General features: G+C 39.2%; 2 protein-coding genes across 2 annotated transcripts; one reads left to right on the forward strand and one right to left on the reverse strand.

Moving 5' to 3' along the window:
- Positions 1 to 2912: 2912 nt before the first annotated feature.
- On the reverse strand, positions 2913 to 7405 carry LOC310942957 (ankyrin repeat and SOCS box protein 9-like; the record flags this gene model as incomplete). Its single annotated transcript, XM_083908431.1, has 7 exons — positions 2913 to 3040; positions 3152 to 3343; positions 5332 to 5469; positions 5678 to 5828; positions 6718 to 6825; positions 7122 to 7201; positions 7318 to 7405. 7 exons carry the CDS (start codon positions 7403 to 7405, stop codon positions 2913 to 2915), a joined length of 885 nt encoding a protein of 294 aa, XP_083764557.1.
- Positions 7406 to 12106: 4701 nt separating this feature from the next.
- gpr143 (G protein-coupled receptor 143) lies at positions 12107 to 18854 on the forward strand (the record flags this gene model as incomplete). Its single annotated transcript, XM_083908906.1, has 9 exons — positions 12107 to 12362; positions 13696 to 13805; positions 14075 to 14169; positions 14497 to 14589; positions 14775 to 14884; positions 14994 to 15102; positions 15624 to 15741; positions 16770 to 17022; positions 18751 to 18854. 9 exons carry the CDS (start codon positions 12107 to 12109, stop codon positions 18852 to 18854), a joined length of 1248 nt encoding a protein of 415 aa, XP_083765032.1.
- Between the last annotated feature and the right edge of the window lie 159 nt (positions 18855 to 19013).

Consider the following 19013-nt stretch of genomic DNA (forward strand, 5'->3'; position numbering starts at 1 on the left):
ACTTGACTGTTTCTGTAACAGACACTGTTGTCAGTGTGATATCTATAATTCATGTATTTTTTTAAAAAAGCGATCATGTAAAAATAAATGGGTATTTATTGCACTGTTTAGGGAATATTAGTTATTTTTTTGGATCACGATGTACAATTTTTACATTATATAAATCGAGAGAATATAAAATAAACTTTTTTTTCCAACTTATTTCATTTGACAAGATTTCTTCTCATGTAAAAAGTTTTTGCATGTGGTATCAAATTGAAAACATTGTCCTATGTATGACCTAACTAAACTTTGCTGCACTGGTGGATCTCCATCGTCAACATCTCCTTCATTTGTTTTAATTACCCCGACTCTCGCAAACTAAAAATACCAAAGCAATTACTGGCGAGTACAAGGAAGTGGCTCAACTCACTCGTAGCTTAGTGGGAATCGCTGATATCTATAACAAGATCCAGCCCACAGCAATCAGGACACAAGCAGCCGCAATAGGCCTGATTACACTTTTGTTATTAGTTGCACAGAAGGGGCCTGGCTGGCTGGCTGCAACATTTGTTGCTTGTTTTCTGTAGTAGGTGGTGACTGTTCGCACTGAAAGGACAATTAGAAATATTTGGGATAATAATGAGTAAACTAATCCTATGCTGCATAAAAAGAGCATATTCTCTCTCACTCTGCAACTCATGTTAAACCTCTCCATTAAAAGCTGCTTGTGGAAGGGAGAAAAAAGGATCAATTTAAAGTAAAAACTTGCACAACCCTCAGTAAGAAAGGCATTTTGGACAGTAAGTGCCTGTGAAGTGAAAGAGGATGAGGGTTAATGGAGTATTTTTCCTCTCGAGACTGAAAGTAAAAGCTTTTGCTATCACGCGGGGGGGGGGGGGGGGTGGATGCATAAGTGCATGTGAGAGCGACACCTGACTGAACCTGGGCGCTTGTTCAGATACTCTTCAAATAGCAAAGCAGCGGCTGAAGGGGAAAGTTATTTGGCAATCATGTGACTCGTGTCATTTCCAGACAGACTTGTCTCACCTGATTGTCTAGGTGTGTGTGGATAATTACTGGCAGTAACCGCCTCTATATCTTTTTTTTTTTTTTTTTATAACCAGCCCGCCTCTGGAGTTAGAAGCTCCTCCACAGTATTGATTAAACATTACAACACCAGTTAAATCGAAAAACGTGGCTCAATGTGTGGCTGCACCTCCCTCCCTCCCTCCTCACCCCCCTCCTGCACTCGTGCGATGTTTGAGGGGACAATGATTTAGTTTAAACGGCAAATTGGGACGGGCAGATCGATGGGAAGTTAATGAGTGCCGCATTTAACAAGAAGGGTGTCCCCGACTGTTGTTTTGTCACCGTGGAGAGGACGTTTATGTTTCGCCAAGTGAACCGCACTGGCAGCGCTCTTTCATCATTTCTCTTAATGACAGATTGGAATCGATGCTTGGAACACAGCAGTCGTGACATGAATAAAAAATCATTATCTGGAAGTGTAGATTATATTCTCCATGCCCTAGAAATGTTCCATCTTCTTCTTTTTCCCCTGCATTCCTGTCCCTGTGGAGTGAGTTTATTGACAGAATCTGCAGACTAACGCACAGGTCAAAGGTCAGTGAGTCCTTTATAAATGTTAGTTCATAATGTTGACAGCTGACAGGCTGTCTCACCCACTTTAACTCCATAAGGATGTGTGTGGACAGAACTAAGGGGATATTTAAGAAGACATGAGAGGACTTGAAAGAAATAATAACAATAATAAGATTTCTATATGAAGAATAAAGGTGTTAAAATTAGAAGCTAAGCTTCATGTATATACATTATTGGTCTACTTCGAATTCCCATTGCGTTCAGTGTTCATGTGCGGGGTTTTGTTTTGTTTTGCTGTGCTTGTTTTTTGAAAATATAATCTAGACTCTTGGGAAACGGCTATTTTCTTCTCAGAACTTTTTGCACGGTATCTCGATATAGCCCTTGCGCAACCACAAACACGTTAGACTCTTTGTTTTTTTCCCTTCCTCTCCGGATACGATGCTGTCTTAAATGTCCACGTCACACATACTTCTTTTGGGGAAACGCGTTTGAAAACCGAAAACATGAACAGAAAGAGAAAGAGAACAAAAGAATAAGTTGAAGGGATTTTCTTTTTTTTGCAGTTCAAAACCTTGATGGAGTGTGTGTGCAATGAATGCTGCACCATGGGTTCTGTTTATCTAAAAGTCTGGATTTTTCAGAAAGACATTATACATGTCATAGACGTATGTGTGACGCACACATACGTCTATGAAACATGGACATATCTGTCTACAATGGTTGATATATTTCAATAATAATAAAAGTGAATGTACGTGATGGTGAGTTCATGTCATGGTATAATAATGGTTTGAGTCACTGTTGCTGTCATTTCCTTAGATAATATGATTTCTGTGAATCTGTGCTCTCAGAAAATGGTAGAGCATGACCACGAACAAAAAAATTCCAGGGAATTCTGCAGGGGGATTTTATTAGCACATCATACAAGTTCAAACTCGTAAATAAAAATGGCTAAAAAGTCAACAGCAGTGTAAAATGATAATAAAAGTGTACAAATCATCCCTACATACAAACATTCAGTGTTAATGTCACAGAAAACAATAATAGCTTGATATAATGACAGTATATTGAGGTAAAAAAAATAAAAATCCAACATTTATTGGATCTTTTTAGCTCATATTCTCATTTTAAACACTGAAATATTCAATGATCAAATGTTGCTCCATGTAAAGAGTGCTTTAGACAGTGGTCTTCCTCTGTTATAAAGGAGAATGAGCCATGTTGTTGTCATCTCACAGTAAAGTTGTGCAAGTCTGCCCCCTGTGGATGTCCTCCTGAATTGCAGTGACTGTGAGGTAGAGGTTGCTGACTTCTTCAGTGCATGATCACACCAGGTAGAGAAGATAGTGTTTGAGTTCTGTGGGCAGGTGAAGGTGATGAATCCTGCTGAGCCTTTGTTTGCCCACAGTTTTCCTGATGTTCAGTCTGCACAGCTGCATTAGAGGGGACACTCCTGGAGGGGCCCGCACGTCAGGAGAGGAGGAGGAACCATGACAGAAAGATGTTTTGATTATGAGCGACTGGCACCAGCCCCAATGTAAAGACGATGAAAGTCACTGAATACCTCCCGACTGTCTCAGCAGTCGCTCTGCCAGGCTTTTGGGAGGTGCGAGGTCCTGAGCCCGTTTCCCCTCCGGGTTCCTGAGGGAGCGATCGGCCCCGTGGTCGAGCAGCAGAGACACCAGCTCGGGGTTGGACAGACGTGCGGCGATGTGCAAGGGCAAGTCACCGGACACGCTGTTGTTCACGTTAGCACCTGAGGGAGAGTGGAGACTAATGAGGGATGATGTCCTCACATTACATAACTGGTGAGGAGCCTCTCTGACTGTGAAATGAATGCTTTTCTTCACCATCACACAGTAACAGTATGGCTATAGTATGTAGTATTATGGTGTTTCCTTTCAAGTTCTTTATATTGGTTTATAAAGGCAAATAAAGACAGATATACACTACTGTTCAAAGGTTTGGGGTCACCTATACAATTTTTTTCTGTTTTCCATAAAAACTCACACTTATTCATCAAAAGAGTTGCGAAATGAATAGAAAATATAGTCAATCATTTTGCCCTTTCGTCAAAGAACCAGCAAAACTGTTTTCAGCTGTGCTAACATCATTGCACAAGGGTTTTCTAATCATCCAATAGCCTTCTAACGAGATTAGCAAACACAATGTACCATTAGAACACTGGAAATGGGCCTCTATACACCTATGTACATGTTCCATTAAAAACCAGACGTTAGCAGCTAGAATAGTCGTTTACCACATTAACAATGTATAGAGTGTATTTATGATTCATTTAATGTTATATTCATTGAAGAAAAAAAAAGTGTTTTTCCTTAAAAATAAGGACATTTCTAAGTGACCCCAAACTTTTGAACGGCAGTGTAGTACAGTACACTGCTATGACGTACGTATTACGGTCTAATCTTATATTTAGTGCAGCTTGGTAATAACAAGATAAAGGTAATAAACAGATCATTTCATAGTAATATCATGTCATTTCCAAAGTAATAGAAGCTGTAACTGGGAGCGACGTCAAAATGTTTCAGGTGAGAAGTCGGAAACAAGCACGGAAGCTTTTGTTCCTGCTCATTCAGAGTATAGACAATTTATTCGTTCATAAATATACATGCCCGGCGCAGGGCCACATATAGAGACAAACAACATTCTCTCTCAAACTCACACATAAGGTCAATTTAGAGTGACCAGATTGCCAGATTAATCCCCAAATCTGCATGTTTTTGGACTGAAAACCCACGCGCACACAGGGAACTCACTGCAGAAAGGTCCTTGGTCTGACGGGTATCGAACCCAGGTATAGACAATTTATATCAATATATATACAAACACTGTATATATTATCTTCTATCTTTACACAACAATATTTGAAATGACAATAAAGTAATCTTTAGGGTGTCCAACATTTGGAAGGGCAGAGCACCTACTGTGCCGCAGTGGGTCAGGCAGGTGCCACGAGTACGCTTAAGTGCAACCATGGGGCCAAAGGCACTTCATGTTTTTACCGCTCTACATGGTGCTTCAGCATGCATCTTTGTGACTGAATGTGTCAAAAACATTCATACACGTTTTGATGGTAGAATGAAACCGGAGAAAGAACATGCAAACTCCACACAGAGATGTTACACAACTGAAGGTGAAAATCTGTTAAGTCGTGCAAAAAAAAAAAGGCAACATTTTCCTCGAGAAGTGCATTTGTGCATTATTGTCTGTGAAGTTACATTTCATAAATAATGGGGATCAGAGCAGCAGATGCAGAGATAACACTCTCTCTGTTCACAAGCTCATATTGAACCACTTTTCAAATGATTAGGTTTCACCGAGCCTCCATCTGGAAACACTGTAACACTGAAGGCATCAATAAAACATAATCTGGTTTACTCTCAAAGTTCTGTAAAAACAAAACAAGAGAGACCTGAATGTTGTTTTTTTTAAAATGATACACTTCTTTTCAAGGTTACAAGCGTACATTTAAGACGTGTTTTTCTTATCATAGTAAATAGTAATGACATAATTAAAAGTCGAACTGAAACGGGTAAATGAGGCACTTTTACATTATTATTTACAGTAAAAACAGATTTGTGTAGTGACTTCTTCCACCACTAGATACTGATAGTGTGAGTGACCTTGTTCTTATCTGATGCATGTACATTATTCTGAAACGTGCGCTCAGTTGCTGTGGTTACTGAACTCTGATGAGAGGTCAGAGGTCAGAGCTTTTCTTACCGAGCTGGAGCAGTTTCCTGGCCGTGCTCAGGTGCTGATTAGAGCACGCAACGTGGAGAGGGGAACCCGCCGACTGATCAATGTGCTGATCCACATCCGCGCCGTACTGAACCAGAGGCTCGATGCACTGTGGGTGACCTTTTGACAGGGGAAAAAAAACTAATCACCACACAGAGAAACGATGCACTTTGAAAAGCAGCTGCTTTGAAAATCCCGCTTGTATTTGACAAAATGCTCTGTTAAAATACTGTGTTTCAAAGAGTTGGTGTTTTTTTTTTTGATGTTGCGGCACTGTACTGGGTCAGCGTTTATCATCAGCGTGTACAGAGGAATGTGAATGCCTCACCTTTGGCTGCAGCTCTATGGATCGGAGAAGTGGTAGAACTTGTCCCCACAGGAGTCGCTCCGTGCTGAAGGAGTAACGAGACGCAGGTCAAGTGGCCTCGGGCGCAGGCTTCTGTCAGAGGAGTTTGTCCGTCCACAGTTGAACTGTTTAACTGATACCAGAGAGAGGAAGAAGTGTCAGATTAAGTCAGATTAATACACAGTCATAGAGTAGCAGTGTTACAGCAATTTGGACTTCGTATCTGGACATTTTTGACTGTTAATGTGTTATTGTGCATCCATGGATGAGTCCAAATACTTGGCAGCAGGTTAATCTCTTACCCAAAAAGCACCTTAAGAAAGTTAAACCCAGCAATAATTATCTCATCTAAACCAAGGGTCTGCAACAGCTACAGGTTTATACACTCTTAGAAATAAAGGTTCCAAAAGTGTTCTTCTACAAGGTCTGAGGTTCTACCTGGAACCATTTGTTTTTCAAGGGTTCTTGGTAACACTGATGGTTCCTGTAAGAAGCATTTTGATCCAGAGAACCCTTTAGAACCCCTTTCCTGAATAAGGGGTTTTAAGAGGGTTCTTGGTACCTTAGTGTACCTTTATAAAAAGGTTATACCTGGAACCAAAAAGGGTTCTCCTATGAGGACAAGCTGAAGAACCTTATATGGTTCTACTTGGCACTTTTATTTCTAAGAGTGTAACATTTTTGAGTAATACAATTAAAAAGTAAGCCACTTTACAATAAATAAAGCAATATTTGGATTTTATGTATAGTCCATGTACCTCTCTTAAGTATGTGGCTCCACATGTGTACTTCTTCATGTACACATTACTTAATTTAAAGGCTTTTTAATCTCACATTTGATGTAGACACTGGACGTTTATTGCCTTTTTTTCAAAGCTACAAGGAGCCACATGTAGCTCTAGAGCCACAGGTTGCAGACCCCTGATCCAAACTATAGAGCTTGACTTGGGAATTTGCAATCACAACAACAACAACAACAACAATAATAAAATCGCATAACCAGCTGATGACATTATCCTGACATTTGCCCCGTTTTCCATCAGAAGTTTGACACAGGCCAGGTGTCCCTGTGTGCAGGCTCCATGGAGGGGAGAGACCTGGTCCAGTGTGTTCAGGTTCACACAGTTACCCTGAGGACAGAGGACATGGTAGTTTCACCAAAACTGTATGTATGTACAGGACAAGTTTACAAGAGCAGATAAGATATTATCATCTCAATATCTTTGCTTATAACATAAGTCATATTTTAATACAGTCAAATGTTTGGACACACCTTCTCATTCTCATAATCCAAAACTATTGAATGATATGTGTGTGTGTGTGTGTGTGTGTGTGTGTGTGTGTGTGTGTGTGTGTGTGTGTGTGTGTGTGTGTGTGTGTGTGTGTAAATTGCATGTTATGATGCACTTTATCTTGAAAATCCCACCTGAGTGATGAGTCTTTGCAGAGCCAGGACTCGTCCATTAAAGGCTGCATCATGAATAGGAGACCAGTCTGATTCCACATCTTGGTGAAGACACATAAAAACAATGGCGCATACTTTTCAATCACATAAATAAGAGTTCAACTGACATGGTGAAAGTGTAAAGCCGTAAATAGTTTCCAGCTGCAGCGTGACTCACCGCTCATCAAAGGGTTTGAGAGAAAAACAGCAGCAGCTCCAGTTTGACATGTAGTGTCTTGCAGAGTCTCTCTGTGACCAGCAGACATTGTCCTTGTCCTTGTGTTGTTGTTCCCAAAAGAACGAAGTTTTGCTCCTCATCTGTTTTCACTGCGGCTGTGGCAGGACTCGGTGCTGTGATGTCATTTCCTCGCACACAAAGGTCTTTGCCATGCAGGAAGGAGGCTGGTTGAAATTAGCCAAAGGGTTTCAACTGGGGAAAGAGAGGCAGAGGCAGAGCAGCCTGTGGAGCAGGTCTGTAACTTGAGACTCCACACACCCACGCCTATGCAAGAGGGTTGAGGGGGAGGATGTTGGTTCAAGTAAAATGAAGGGAAATTAATTAGTCATCTGCATGGAAAGCTGTGGCCCTTTAAATGCATCATGTTACTGTTTAAAACTCAGTCGTCACTCCATATCTGCTTTATTTCTTCTTTATCTTTTCTTGATTTAAGATAGCATCGGTTACCCTACAAAGAAATGACCTTTAAATTGGTAACTAAGTCAGAGGTCTGAGGAAAACTTGATTTTAAAATATCAAGTTATGATGAGAACTGGCCCATGACCTATTGACCTGCAGTAGATTTTATGCAAAATATATTTAAAGGTGCATTATGTAATAAATCTAAAGCAACTGGCCATAAAATCCTCCTAATATGTCACAGAGACTCAGGAATAATGTTCATATAACAAACTGAACTCACCAACAACAACAGTACAGCCAAAATATTTGCATTAAAATATTATGCACACTGCAAATCATGTTTATGTTTTGAAATCATGTTTTGGCATGTGGCGCCACCTACCGCCGTCTACCAATCATTGCAGTCAGTAGAGTCTCAGCTGCCGAGCAACTACGGGTTGCCAGTTACGTCAGAAAACGAAACCTAAAAGACCTCTGTATTTTGAATTTGAATGTAGTAACTGTTTTTGGCCACATTCTTACATATGGCACCTTTAATATGAGTGTTAGCTATTGTCATGAACAGTGAACAATATAATAATAACAACAACAACAATAATAATAGTAATATATGAATCATACTTTTGAATGTATTTCATGTAAAAGTATACATATATATGAGCATGTTTAGTTTTTGTGTGTATTTGTTTACAGTTCATTTCAGTTGGCATCATAAATGTTTTTTTTTTTTACACTTTTAATCTGACATTTTGTGGAATATCATCATGAATATCACTTCAAATTACAACTGTTTTTAATTTCAATTTCAATGGCAGGCCTCTCTTTTCTGCTGATTTTCACCATCAGAACAGCGTGCAGAACTTCTACATCTGAAGGGTAAATCAACCCTTTAGATTCACATTCAACAGATGGAAGATAAACACTTATCTTTGTTCGACTGAACCTTTCAAATCAAATCTAAAATATGATTTCACAAAAAGAGCAAAACAAATGTTATTTTATTAAACCCTGTGTGAATTTCACTCAAATATACAGTAAATACTGAGAGAGCCACAGTCACATTCTCTGTAAACCAGCAGAGGGCAGCAACAGAGCAAAAATGTTAAAATACCAAAACAGTCAATAAAACAGGCTTCAACCCTCGCCATACATTTGACTTTGTGCCATGCCAGTGAAGAATTAAGATTAAGATGTAGATTAGGATACCACTTAATGAATGATGCCCTTTCTGTGGGTATAAATGATAAAACCTCTTCATGTTTTCTTTTAAATCTCCAGCAGCAGTGGTCACAGTGAACATCCACTGCTTATATTACATTTCGTATAAATCCTAGTGCAAGACTATGTAATGAAGTGGACCACATGACGCTGAGCTTCTTTTATTATCAAGCTTTAGGATTTTTTTGTTGACTTTGAGCTCTTTGTTGCTCAAACAAAAAAACAACTAAATTTATAAATGATAGGCCCCAATTAGGGCCAATGCATGAACGCCAGGGGCCGAAACAGTAGTCATCAACAGGAAGTCGGCCATTTTGAATTTGGAGTTCATCTTGCAAATTTGCACGCTTCGTAAAATAAACAAACTAGTCTGAGCGTGTTTATCGATTGTAGAGACATTAAAAAATGTGACAATTTGTACCAGACACATCAAAGGCAAAAAGTTGTCGAAAGGTTTTTCAGATTCAAAAGGGGCGTGGCCACAGCAACCATCGGAATTTTGGCTAATTTTGACCATTCACCACCAAACAGGAAGTTCCCGATCACTTTGCCATACATTGACCGATTGTCTCGAAACTTCGTATCTGACATACAAAAAACAAGTGCAAACACGTCTACGGACACAAACTTGAACCAACAGGAAGTCGCCGATTTTGAATTTAGCCACCATTTAGCCGTGAAACAGGAAGTGCCTTGTAACTGCTCAAAACTTGATATGTGAGACCAAGCGCCCGCCCTGAGCATTGCTGCATGCCATGACCTGCACACAGGAAGTCGGTTGAAACAGGAAGTTCCCTGTAATTTGCTTTATAAATTAACAAACTCGTCTTAGCGTGTTTATTGTAGGCTACCATCATAAAAAAAACATGTCGATTTGTACTAGACATACTAGACACATCAAAGGCAAAACATTTTCATAAGTTTTTGCGTATTCAAAAGAGTGTGGCCACGGAAGTCTGGCCAATTTTCGACCATTCGCCACCAAACAGGAAGTGCTCTGCAACTGCGCCATACATTGACCGATTGCCTCGAAACATCATAGGTGACACAAGAGACCGACCCTCAACACGTATAAATTATTATTTATATTACATTATTATACATATTATTATTATTCTGTGGCTTTACGGTCACTTTAGAGAGACAGTGAGGTCAGGGAATGTGAGGGTCCATTCATGACTGCGTGCAGTCCCAGTTTCTTTTGCATTTTAATTATCTATCAATCTATTTGATACAGCACTCACTGCTGACATCAGAACTGATATGCCGTGTGACTAGAATGTGAGCGAGGCTGGAACACAGTGGTGCTGCGATCGCGGCGACTGCGAGGACTTGTGGTCAGATAAGAGAAGATGAAAGCAAAATAGTTGCGTGCAACGGAGCAATTATTACACAGTTTATGCATTGTTTGCAAAATGGCTGATTATGATGACGTGACACGTGCAATGAGATCAGAGAGAGACCGATACAGCCATTGTTGACACTTTATGAACTATGAAGAGGTTAACAACACATTTGTGCTGAGTCATTTCAAAGATATAATCTATATATCTATCTATCTATCTATCTATCTATCTATCTATCTATCTATCTATCTATCTATCTATCTATCTATCTATCTATCTATACAGGGGTGTCAAAGTCATTTTCACTGAGGGCCACATCAGCATAATGGTTGCCCTCAAAGGTCCAGATGTAACTGTAAGATAGAATAAATTTAACTAAATGTAAAAGCACCCTCAGAAAAAGACTAAGAAGCACGGGTGATTTCTTCAGCCACAATAAAGCTAGCTTTCACTGCCTCATCGTTTTTGGTTATGGCTTTTGTGAAGACATTCTGCTGCGATCGCAGTTTGCCTTTTAATTCTTTGACAATGTGTTGTTGTTTTTTTTGAAGGCTAACTTTGGCATACTTGGCTCCTTGTTTGGTGTCAAAATGCCGAAGTAGATTGTAGTCTTTGACGATACAATATTGTATACAATGATACACGGTATCGGCATTACCATGCATTGTGGGAAATGTAGTTTATGGTCAACACACGCCTTAAAGCAGCATAGACCCCGCGGGCCACATAAAATGATGTGGCGGGCCGCATCTGGCCCCCAGGCCTCGAGTTTGACACATGTGATCTACGCTCTTAGAAATAAAAGTGCTACCTAGAACCATATAAGGTACTGTCCTCACAGGAGAACCCTTTTTAGTTCCAGGTAGAACCTTTTATAACCCTTTATTCAGGAAAGGGGTTTTAAAGGGTTCTCTGGATCAAAATGGTTCTTATTGGAACCATTAGTGTTACCAAGAACCCTTGAAAAACAAACGGTTCCAGGTAGAAGAACACTTTTGGAATCGGAACCCTTATTTCTAAGAGTCTATCTATCTATCTATCTATCTATCTATCTATCTATCTATCTATCTATCTATCTATCTATCTATCATGTGCCATAGTAAATTTGAATATTCTGTATATTGAACAGAAAAAAACATTTTCTATGTGAATTGTATGTTAATATGTTGTTAATTTCACCTGAAGCTGTTCTGATGACAGTTTGTTACATGTTAACTCAAAACAGGTGCAATAGTATATAGTATAGTATATATATATATATATATATATATATATATATATATATATATATATATATATATGTATATATATATATATATATACATATACATATATATATATATATATATACATATATATATATATATATATATATACATATATATATATACATATATATATATATATATATATATATATATATATATATATATATATATATACTACGTGTGTGTGTTTACTCTATCCTCACAGGCCATGTGCAGTGAGACACTGGGCCTTGGTGAACAGTTGATTGTGAGAATCACCAAACCAAAACATGAGACAAACTACCAACTTCTACCACACAGCAGCCCTTTGTCGGTCTCGTGCATTGTGGCACAGTCGAGCTATAACTGCAGGGATTAAATGGAAGCACATGACGATTCAGCCCCGTGATTTCTAAGGCTGTTGGGTCATGGACTCAGCCATTTCCTCTACCCTTTCTTTTCCCTCTCTGACGGCGCACAGCAGCACACGTCTCTCTGTCTCTGTCTCTGTCTGTGATGGCGTCTCCCCGGCTGGAGACCTTCTGTTGTCCAAACCGTGACGCAGCGACAGAGTTCGTGTTGACCTTCCAGCCGGAGCTGTTCGGGGCTCTGAGTGTGACCAGCGCGGCTCTCAGCCTCCTGTTCGCCGTTTTACAGATGTTGCCCAAAAGCAACGGCTACAGAAGACTGGGACAGCATCCTCTGCCGCGACCCGCGTCCTCCTCGCGGATATTGTTCATCATCAGTGTTTGTGACATTCTGGGATGCGCAGGTAAACCGTGCTCTGTAAAAGTAGATGGAACCATTTATGGCGCAGTGTGGCTGCTGACGCTATAATTGCGCACGCGTCTTAACCCTTTTGTCGCTCTTCATTCCACTGTCTGCTCTATAGTTAATATTCATATATATAATAAGAGTTCAGTTGTCAGCTGGAAGTGTAAATCACACATTATGCACGTAAAACATCTATTAAAGGAGCATTCACTTTTTTTTATTTTAATAACAAACTTGGTAGCAAACTGTAAATGATAATCAGAGACTCATCAATCTGTAGATAAGTGACATAGTTGTGAAATTCCTCATTCTTAAACAAATCCTTGTAATTGCCAGATGTCATTCATTCATTCATTCATTCATTATGTCTAATGACATTTGTAGTAATAACAATGGCAATAGTGATATGAAACAAAGACAATGGGACAGTTATGTCCATAGGTATACAGGTAATAACTTGCTATTTATATTTATTTATTTATATATATATTTATTTATTTATGTGTTTGTTTATTCATTTATTCTTTATTTAGCCAGGAAGTTCCCATAGATTGAGATACCAGATCTCTTCTTCCAGGGAGTCCTGGTCAAGATAACAGCACAAAGAATATCTACAGAGACAAAATAATTCCAGTTATAAAACTCACAACAGAATATAAAAGCTAAAAGGAAGTAAACAAAAAAAAGAAGAGAGAGACATAATAAAAGTATACAGGCCAATAGGCAGTGAAGGTGATTAAGGCAGTGTCTAAAAAAATCCACCCTCTCTTTTGTCTCACACTTGTTTTCCACTGTTATTACCAAACGATTGTGGGCAATTACTATAGAAATAAGATTGTGTCAACACAACATACTTTCTTATGTTGACATTTTCTCTATACTATGACCATATTGTTGCTGTACTGTAATGTAATGTAAAGCGTGAGAGGAAACATCTTCACGAAGTCCAGATGCTATAGAAACAACAACTTTTGGGGCAGATAAGGCCACGTTTCTGTGTCCAGTATGAGATTCAGCCTCTGCTGCAAACTAACAGATCACTAATGAAATGCATTAGCAGGCATAAATGGTGAGCTTCTGCATTTCCACATCACTGTGATGCAGTGAAATAAAAGTCATAAAAATCACGTGGAGGCAGCTCCATGATGTATAACTGCTATTTAAAGGTCACGGTGATTGATTGTAATTAATGCATGCACATAGAAATGAGAGAGTGGGGGAAAAAAAGGGCATTTAGGAGAGTTTTAAATGTTAATTTTCACATCTGTAAGCTAAGGTTCACATGTATTCCGCTCTGCAGTTAGAGAACATGTGTTCTTTTTCACCTGCAGGTATCGCAATAAGGTCGTCAGTGTGGCTGGGTTTACCGAACATCGTGGAGAACATCTCAGTGGTCAACGGCACAGACGTCTGGCCAGAAGTCTTCTGCGTCGGCAGTTCAGTATGTATCATATAAAACGCTCATTTAAAGTGAGCTGAACCAACTTGTTTATGCGTGGCCTGATGTCAGATACGGTTCAGGCAAAGCGCCGCGGCAGAAACACAATCCAAAGTCATGTCATCATGTGTGAGCGCAGAAAATCTCAATTTCACGGATTGATGTGTTCAGCACAAGCACGTGAACAGCTGACGATGAAAATATCTATCACAATTCATCCTTTGTAGCCGTGAGGGCAACAAAGGGGAAAAAAACAAAATTCTGTGTTGCAGATGTGGATCCAGTTGTTTTACAGCGCTTCTTTCTGGTGGACCTTCTGCTACGCCGTCGACGTCTTCCTCGTGGTTAAAACATCTGCAGGAATCAGGTGCTCATTTCCTCACCACCTTTCCGCCTCTCACACTTCATTATCACCTGAAGGACAGAGTTTTATTCTGAGCCGAACAACCTCGTTCTCTCACTTTCGCTTCACTGTCCATTGCTAATGCGTTTTTCCTCCTGAAAGCTGAAGCTTCACTAATTAGACACAGGTCGTGTTTGAAATCTGTTTGTGTTTCAATCTGCCTTGATTTAGTGCAGTGAATTTGTTCTGGAGTAGAAAAAAAAAAGTCATCCTCAAGACACAAAGCTGCAGAATGTGTTGTGATCTCAGTCTCATGACTTGTTTCTCTCTCACCCCCCACCCCCCCATCAGCACCATTATTCTCTACCACATGATTACATGGGGTCTGGCTGTGCTGCTGTGTGTGGAAGGAGTCACCATGCTTTACTATCCATCCATTTCCAAGTAAGACTCTCCACGCAAACCATGTCACACAATGTGCTAAAAAAAAAAATATCCAGATTACTGTGTGACTGCTTGTTTGTTTGTTTCATCTGCAACAGTCTGAAGCTATCATGTTTCTGAAGGGACATTTATTCCCTTTTTTTGATAATTATTAGCCTAATTTTGACGCTTTTTTTCCCACGCAGCTGCGAGCAAGGCCTCCTACACGCCATCCCTCACTATGTCACCACGTATGCACCCATGCTGCTCGTCCTCATAGCCAACCCTATCTTCTTTAACCGCACCGTATCTGCAGGTCAGCTCCTCCTCACTCTCTCACATCTGTAGACTTCATCTCACCACAACAACAAGCACAGGCAGAACCAACCACACATTTATCTATTTATTTTTTATTTTCCGTCTAGTGACCTCTTTACTGAAAGGACGACAAGGAATCTACACGGAGAACGAGAGGCGACTGGCCAGCGACATCAAGCTGCGCTTCTTTAAAATGATGCTGGTGTTCTTCATTTGGTACGTCACGATACTTTTATCTTTTTTCTTGAGTTAAGAGTGAGTAACAGACTGTGATGAATCAGAAACACAATGGGAACTATGATGAGAACCAGTAGATGCTGGAAAAGGTGGAACAAATTAAGTTTTTTGATGGAACACAGCTGTGCTGAGCTCTGATCTAAACTATGTGTAACTGAGTAAAAAATGGCTTGAAACATGCAAACACACCAAAAGCTTCAGTGTGTTCATATACTGAAAAGAATAATGTTATTTACAGTCAACTATTTTGATAATCGATTAATCAGTTTGGCTTTTTTCATGAATAAAACATAGATTTCTGATTGTTTTAGCTTCTTAAATGTGAATATTTTCTTCGTTTCTTTGCTCCATATAACAAAGAAATCATTCAAACTCAATCATTTTGGTTTGTGGACAAAACAAGACTTCAAGAACATCGTGTATGGACCAAACGATTAATCGACAAAATAATCGACAGATGAATCTATTGCGAAAATAATCGTATGTTTTTTTTTTTGAAGCTGGGCTCCCAACATCATCAACGAGATCCTCCTCTTTTACCTGGAGATGCAGACGGACATCAACGACAGCAGTTTGAGGAATGTCAGAAACGCAGTCCTCATCTTATGGTTTATCATGGTGGGTCGGACTAAATCTAAATCTAATCTAATCTAATCTAGCATCCTTTTTCCCTGATTTGAGATAGAATTTATAGAATTAAGTCATGGTTTAGTTCAGTATTCACTGTGTAATAATTTGCAAAATGTTACTATTGCCAATACAAGATAAAACGATCCCAATTGTTTACAACATGTATATTAAAGGTTTATTTATATATATATAGATATAGATATATATATATATATATCTATATCTATATATATATATATAGATATAGATATATATATATATATATATGTATATACATATATGTATATACATATATATATATATATACATATATGTATATATATATATATATTCAAGTATTTTTTAATTATTTGCATAAGAAAAAAAACTAGAAAAGCACTCAGAGAGCGCAGACCTCCACCAAAGCAGCTCAGTGCCTACAAAATAGCGATAAAAATAGTGATAGCATTTTCGAGTTATGTTGCTAACAGACAAACAGACAGACAAACAAACTCCACCTCCTTGGCAGAGGTAATTTAAGAATTAAATTGTAGTCGCATTCAATTTCTTAATTGTGTTGTTTTGAAATTGCAGTTTCGTGTTTTCAGGACAACACATTTCACATTACAGTACATTAACTAGAAAAGCACTTGGAGAGCGCAGACCTCCGCCAAGGCAGCTCAGTGACTACAAAATACACCATGCTGGCGCACAGCGTGTATGGATCACGCCCAATTTAATCACTTGTTCCTGGTTGTTCCCATTGCTGACATTTCCTGCAAATCCGTCTGTGACTTTTCGAGTTATGTTGCCAACAGACAGACAGACAGACAGACAGACGAATGACATGACAACAAACTGATAATTACCATTTTTAAAAGTACCTTTGTTATTACCAAGTTAATTCAACAAATAAGATGGTATTACCATAATTTTGCTTTCCTATTACACAGCTATTATGACACTAATGTACTGTCGCCTGCTTCCTAGCTGGGGATTCATCAGTATCTGACACTGCTCTTTCACGGCTCTTTCAGGGCATCCTGAACCCCATGCAGGCTTTCCTCAACACCCTGGCCTTCCACGGCTGGACGGGCCTCAGCGTTGACTTGAGCCTGCAGCGGAGGAGGGAGCTGGCCTGGGATTCCCTGTCTACGTCAGTGGCCCACCCGGCAAACGGTAACCTAGTAGTGGGGAACGACCTGCTCTACCAGAGTCACGTCCAGGAAGCCAAGAAGACCAAAGTCAATGGAAAGCACCACTCGGACGCCATCAGTGTCCTCTCAGAAGGTAATTGGACCCTAGGTGGCAGTAACAGCTCACCTATGTATCAGGGCTGGTGACGCATCATCAGCATCATTTGTGGTACAGACATAGTGACTCCTGATGCTATGGCTGGACCCCTGCCTCTTTTTACTATGATCACATTCATTATGATGCGATATCAACCACTGAGGAATTTTTTTTTTTTTTTTTTTTTGTAATGATACTGATTTGAATGAGTTGGGCAAAGTTAAAAGGTCTCGACTGCACCTGCAAACTTGTTTTTCCATCATTACAGTAGCATTGCACTGCACAAAAGGGATCAGCTAGTTCATTTTTTTTTGTACGCAATTGAATATTGGGCCAAAACGTCGTATCTTGATCAGGCAAAGTGCCTTAAAGCATCTTCAGTTCTGAAACAAGAACCCACATTTGATGCCTTAAGATAACAATAATGTGGACGTTGTCATTTCAGTTTTAAGAATTACTGCTCCTTCTTTGAGAACTAACATATGCAGGTAGTTATTTACTCCCCAAACCTCCCCAAGGCTTTTATTTTTCAAAACAAACATTCAGTGTAGGTTAACTGTCAATTCTAGCAACATAATCTATCTGAATGAGTTCATACCTTTTCAGAATAAAAGCCTCTGAACTCAATATGATATTTTTGTGAAGATAAACAAATCATTTGACATCAGTTTTCGCCTGACACCAGGCTCCTATTGGACGATACCAGCTGTCAATCACACTGGTGTCCACTTACTGAATGTGTGCCCATGCTTTATCAACTACCTTTCTCCAAAATGGAGAGAAACAAGAGTGATATAAAGCTTCACTGGAGAAGACCTGAAACTAGTGATTAAAAGCATCAACTCCTCAGGGCAAATGTTTACAGTATATTATAGTACATAGTATATTCTCACTTTCAGGGTTTTCTTATCTGGCATGATGGAAGACTGTGTCCACTTTTTATATACAGTCTATGAGTCAAACTCTTTTAAGAAACTGGTGACAACATCTTTGTGGAGATGCTATGGTATTACTTTTTCTTTATTTTAGAGCGATTATGGGCAGTATACTGAATTTCTGCCTGTTCTAAATGTTACACACTGGACTCTTAAATATCATTATCGATATGATATGTAAAGAAAAAAACAATGCTGGTACTTTTACGGATTACATACATACAATACATCCATTTGCCATTTTATGCTTACAACATTAAGTCGTAGATTCACTCTCAACTGTTGTATTAAACTGAATCTCACTGAATTATTGTACTACTAGTAATTGCACCTCACAAAGTGGCACGTGTACAGATGCACCTGCATTGTCCAAAATACCAGATATGAAAAGGCCTTTATTAAAATGTATTTTGGGATGATTTTGTAAATTATTTGATACACTTGTTTGTGCAAGGCTATCCAATTTTGTGTGTGTGTCACCGTTCAGTACCTTTGAATTAAGTTAATTGAAATAAAGTTTTAAAGGATTGCACGTTGCTTTAACTTGTTTTTTTTTATAAACCTCAATCTATTTTTCATCATGTACAAGCATAAATCGATCCGAGGTAGGTCACTTTTATAAAGTTGTACATTATTTCCAACTCCCAAAATACATTTTTCCAATATATGCACATGCATATGTATATATACGAGTGTGATTCAGGTCGTGCATCAGTGCATTATTGAGTAGACAGCTGCTGTTTGTCGTGTGCAGAAACACTCAGTAATTACCCCTATCTTGTCTTGCTAGGTTCAGACTCTAGTCCAGTTGAAATCAACATTTCCAGTGAGCTACGAGACTATGAGGATATAGACGCTGACGGAGAATCCTTGGAGAACTCTGTGAGGGACTAGATACGACAAACAACAAACCGGCCTCCTTTTTGCTTTTGTGCTTTTGTGTAACTTCTGTTCCAACATTGTCTCCTCGTAATCTCCTTTGTGCTCTCGAGGTTTAAACTGATCAAGATTTCATTAGTTGGTACAACGATATAAGTCCTGTCCTTATTTCTA

The sequence above is a fragment of the Microchirus variegatus genome (assembly GCF_963457635.1).
Source record: "Microchirus variegatus genome assembly, chromosome: 22".
In the NCBI taxonomy this organism is placed as follows: domain Eukaryota; kingdom Metazoa; phylum Chordata; class Actinopteri; order Pleuronectiformes; family Soleidae; genus Microchirus; species Microchirus variegatus.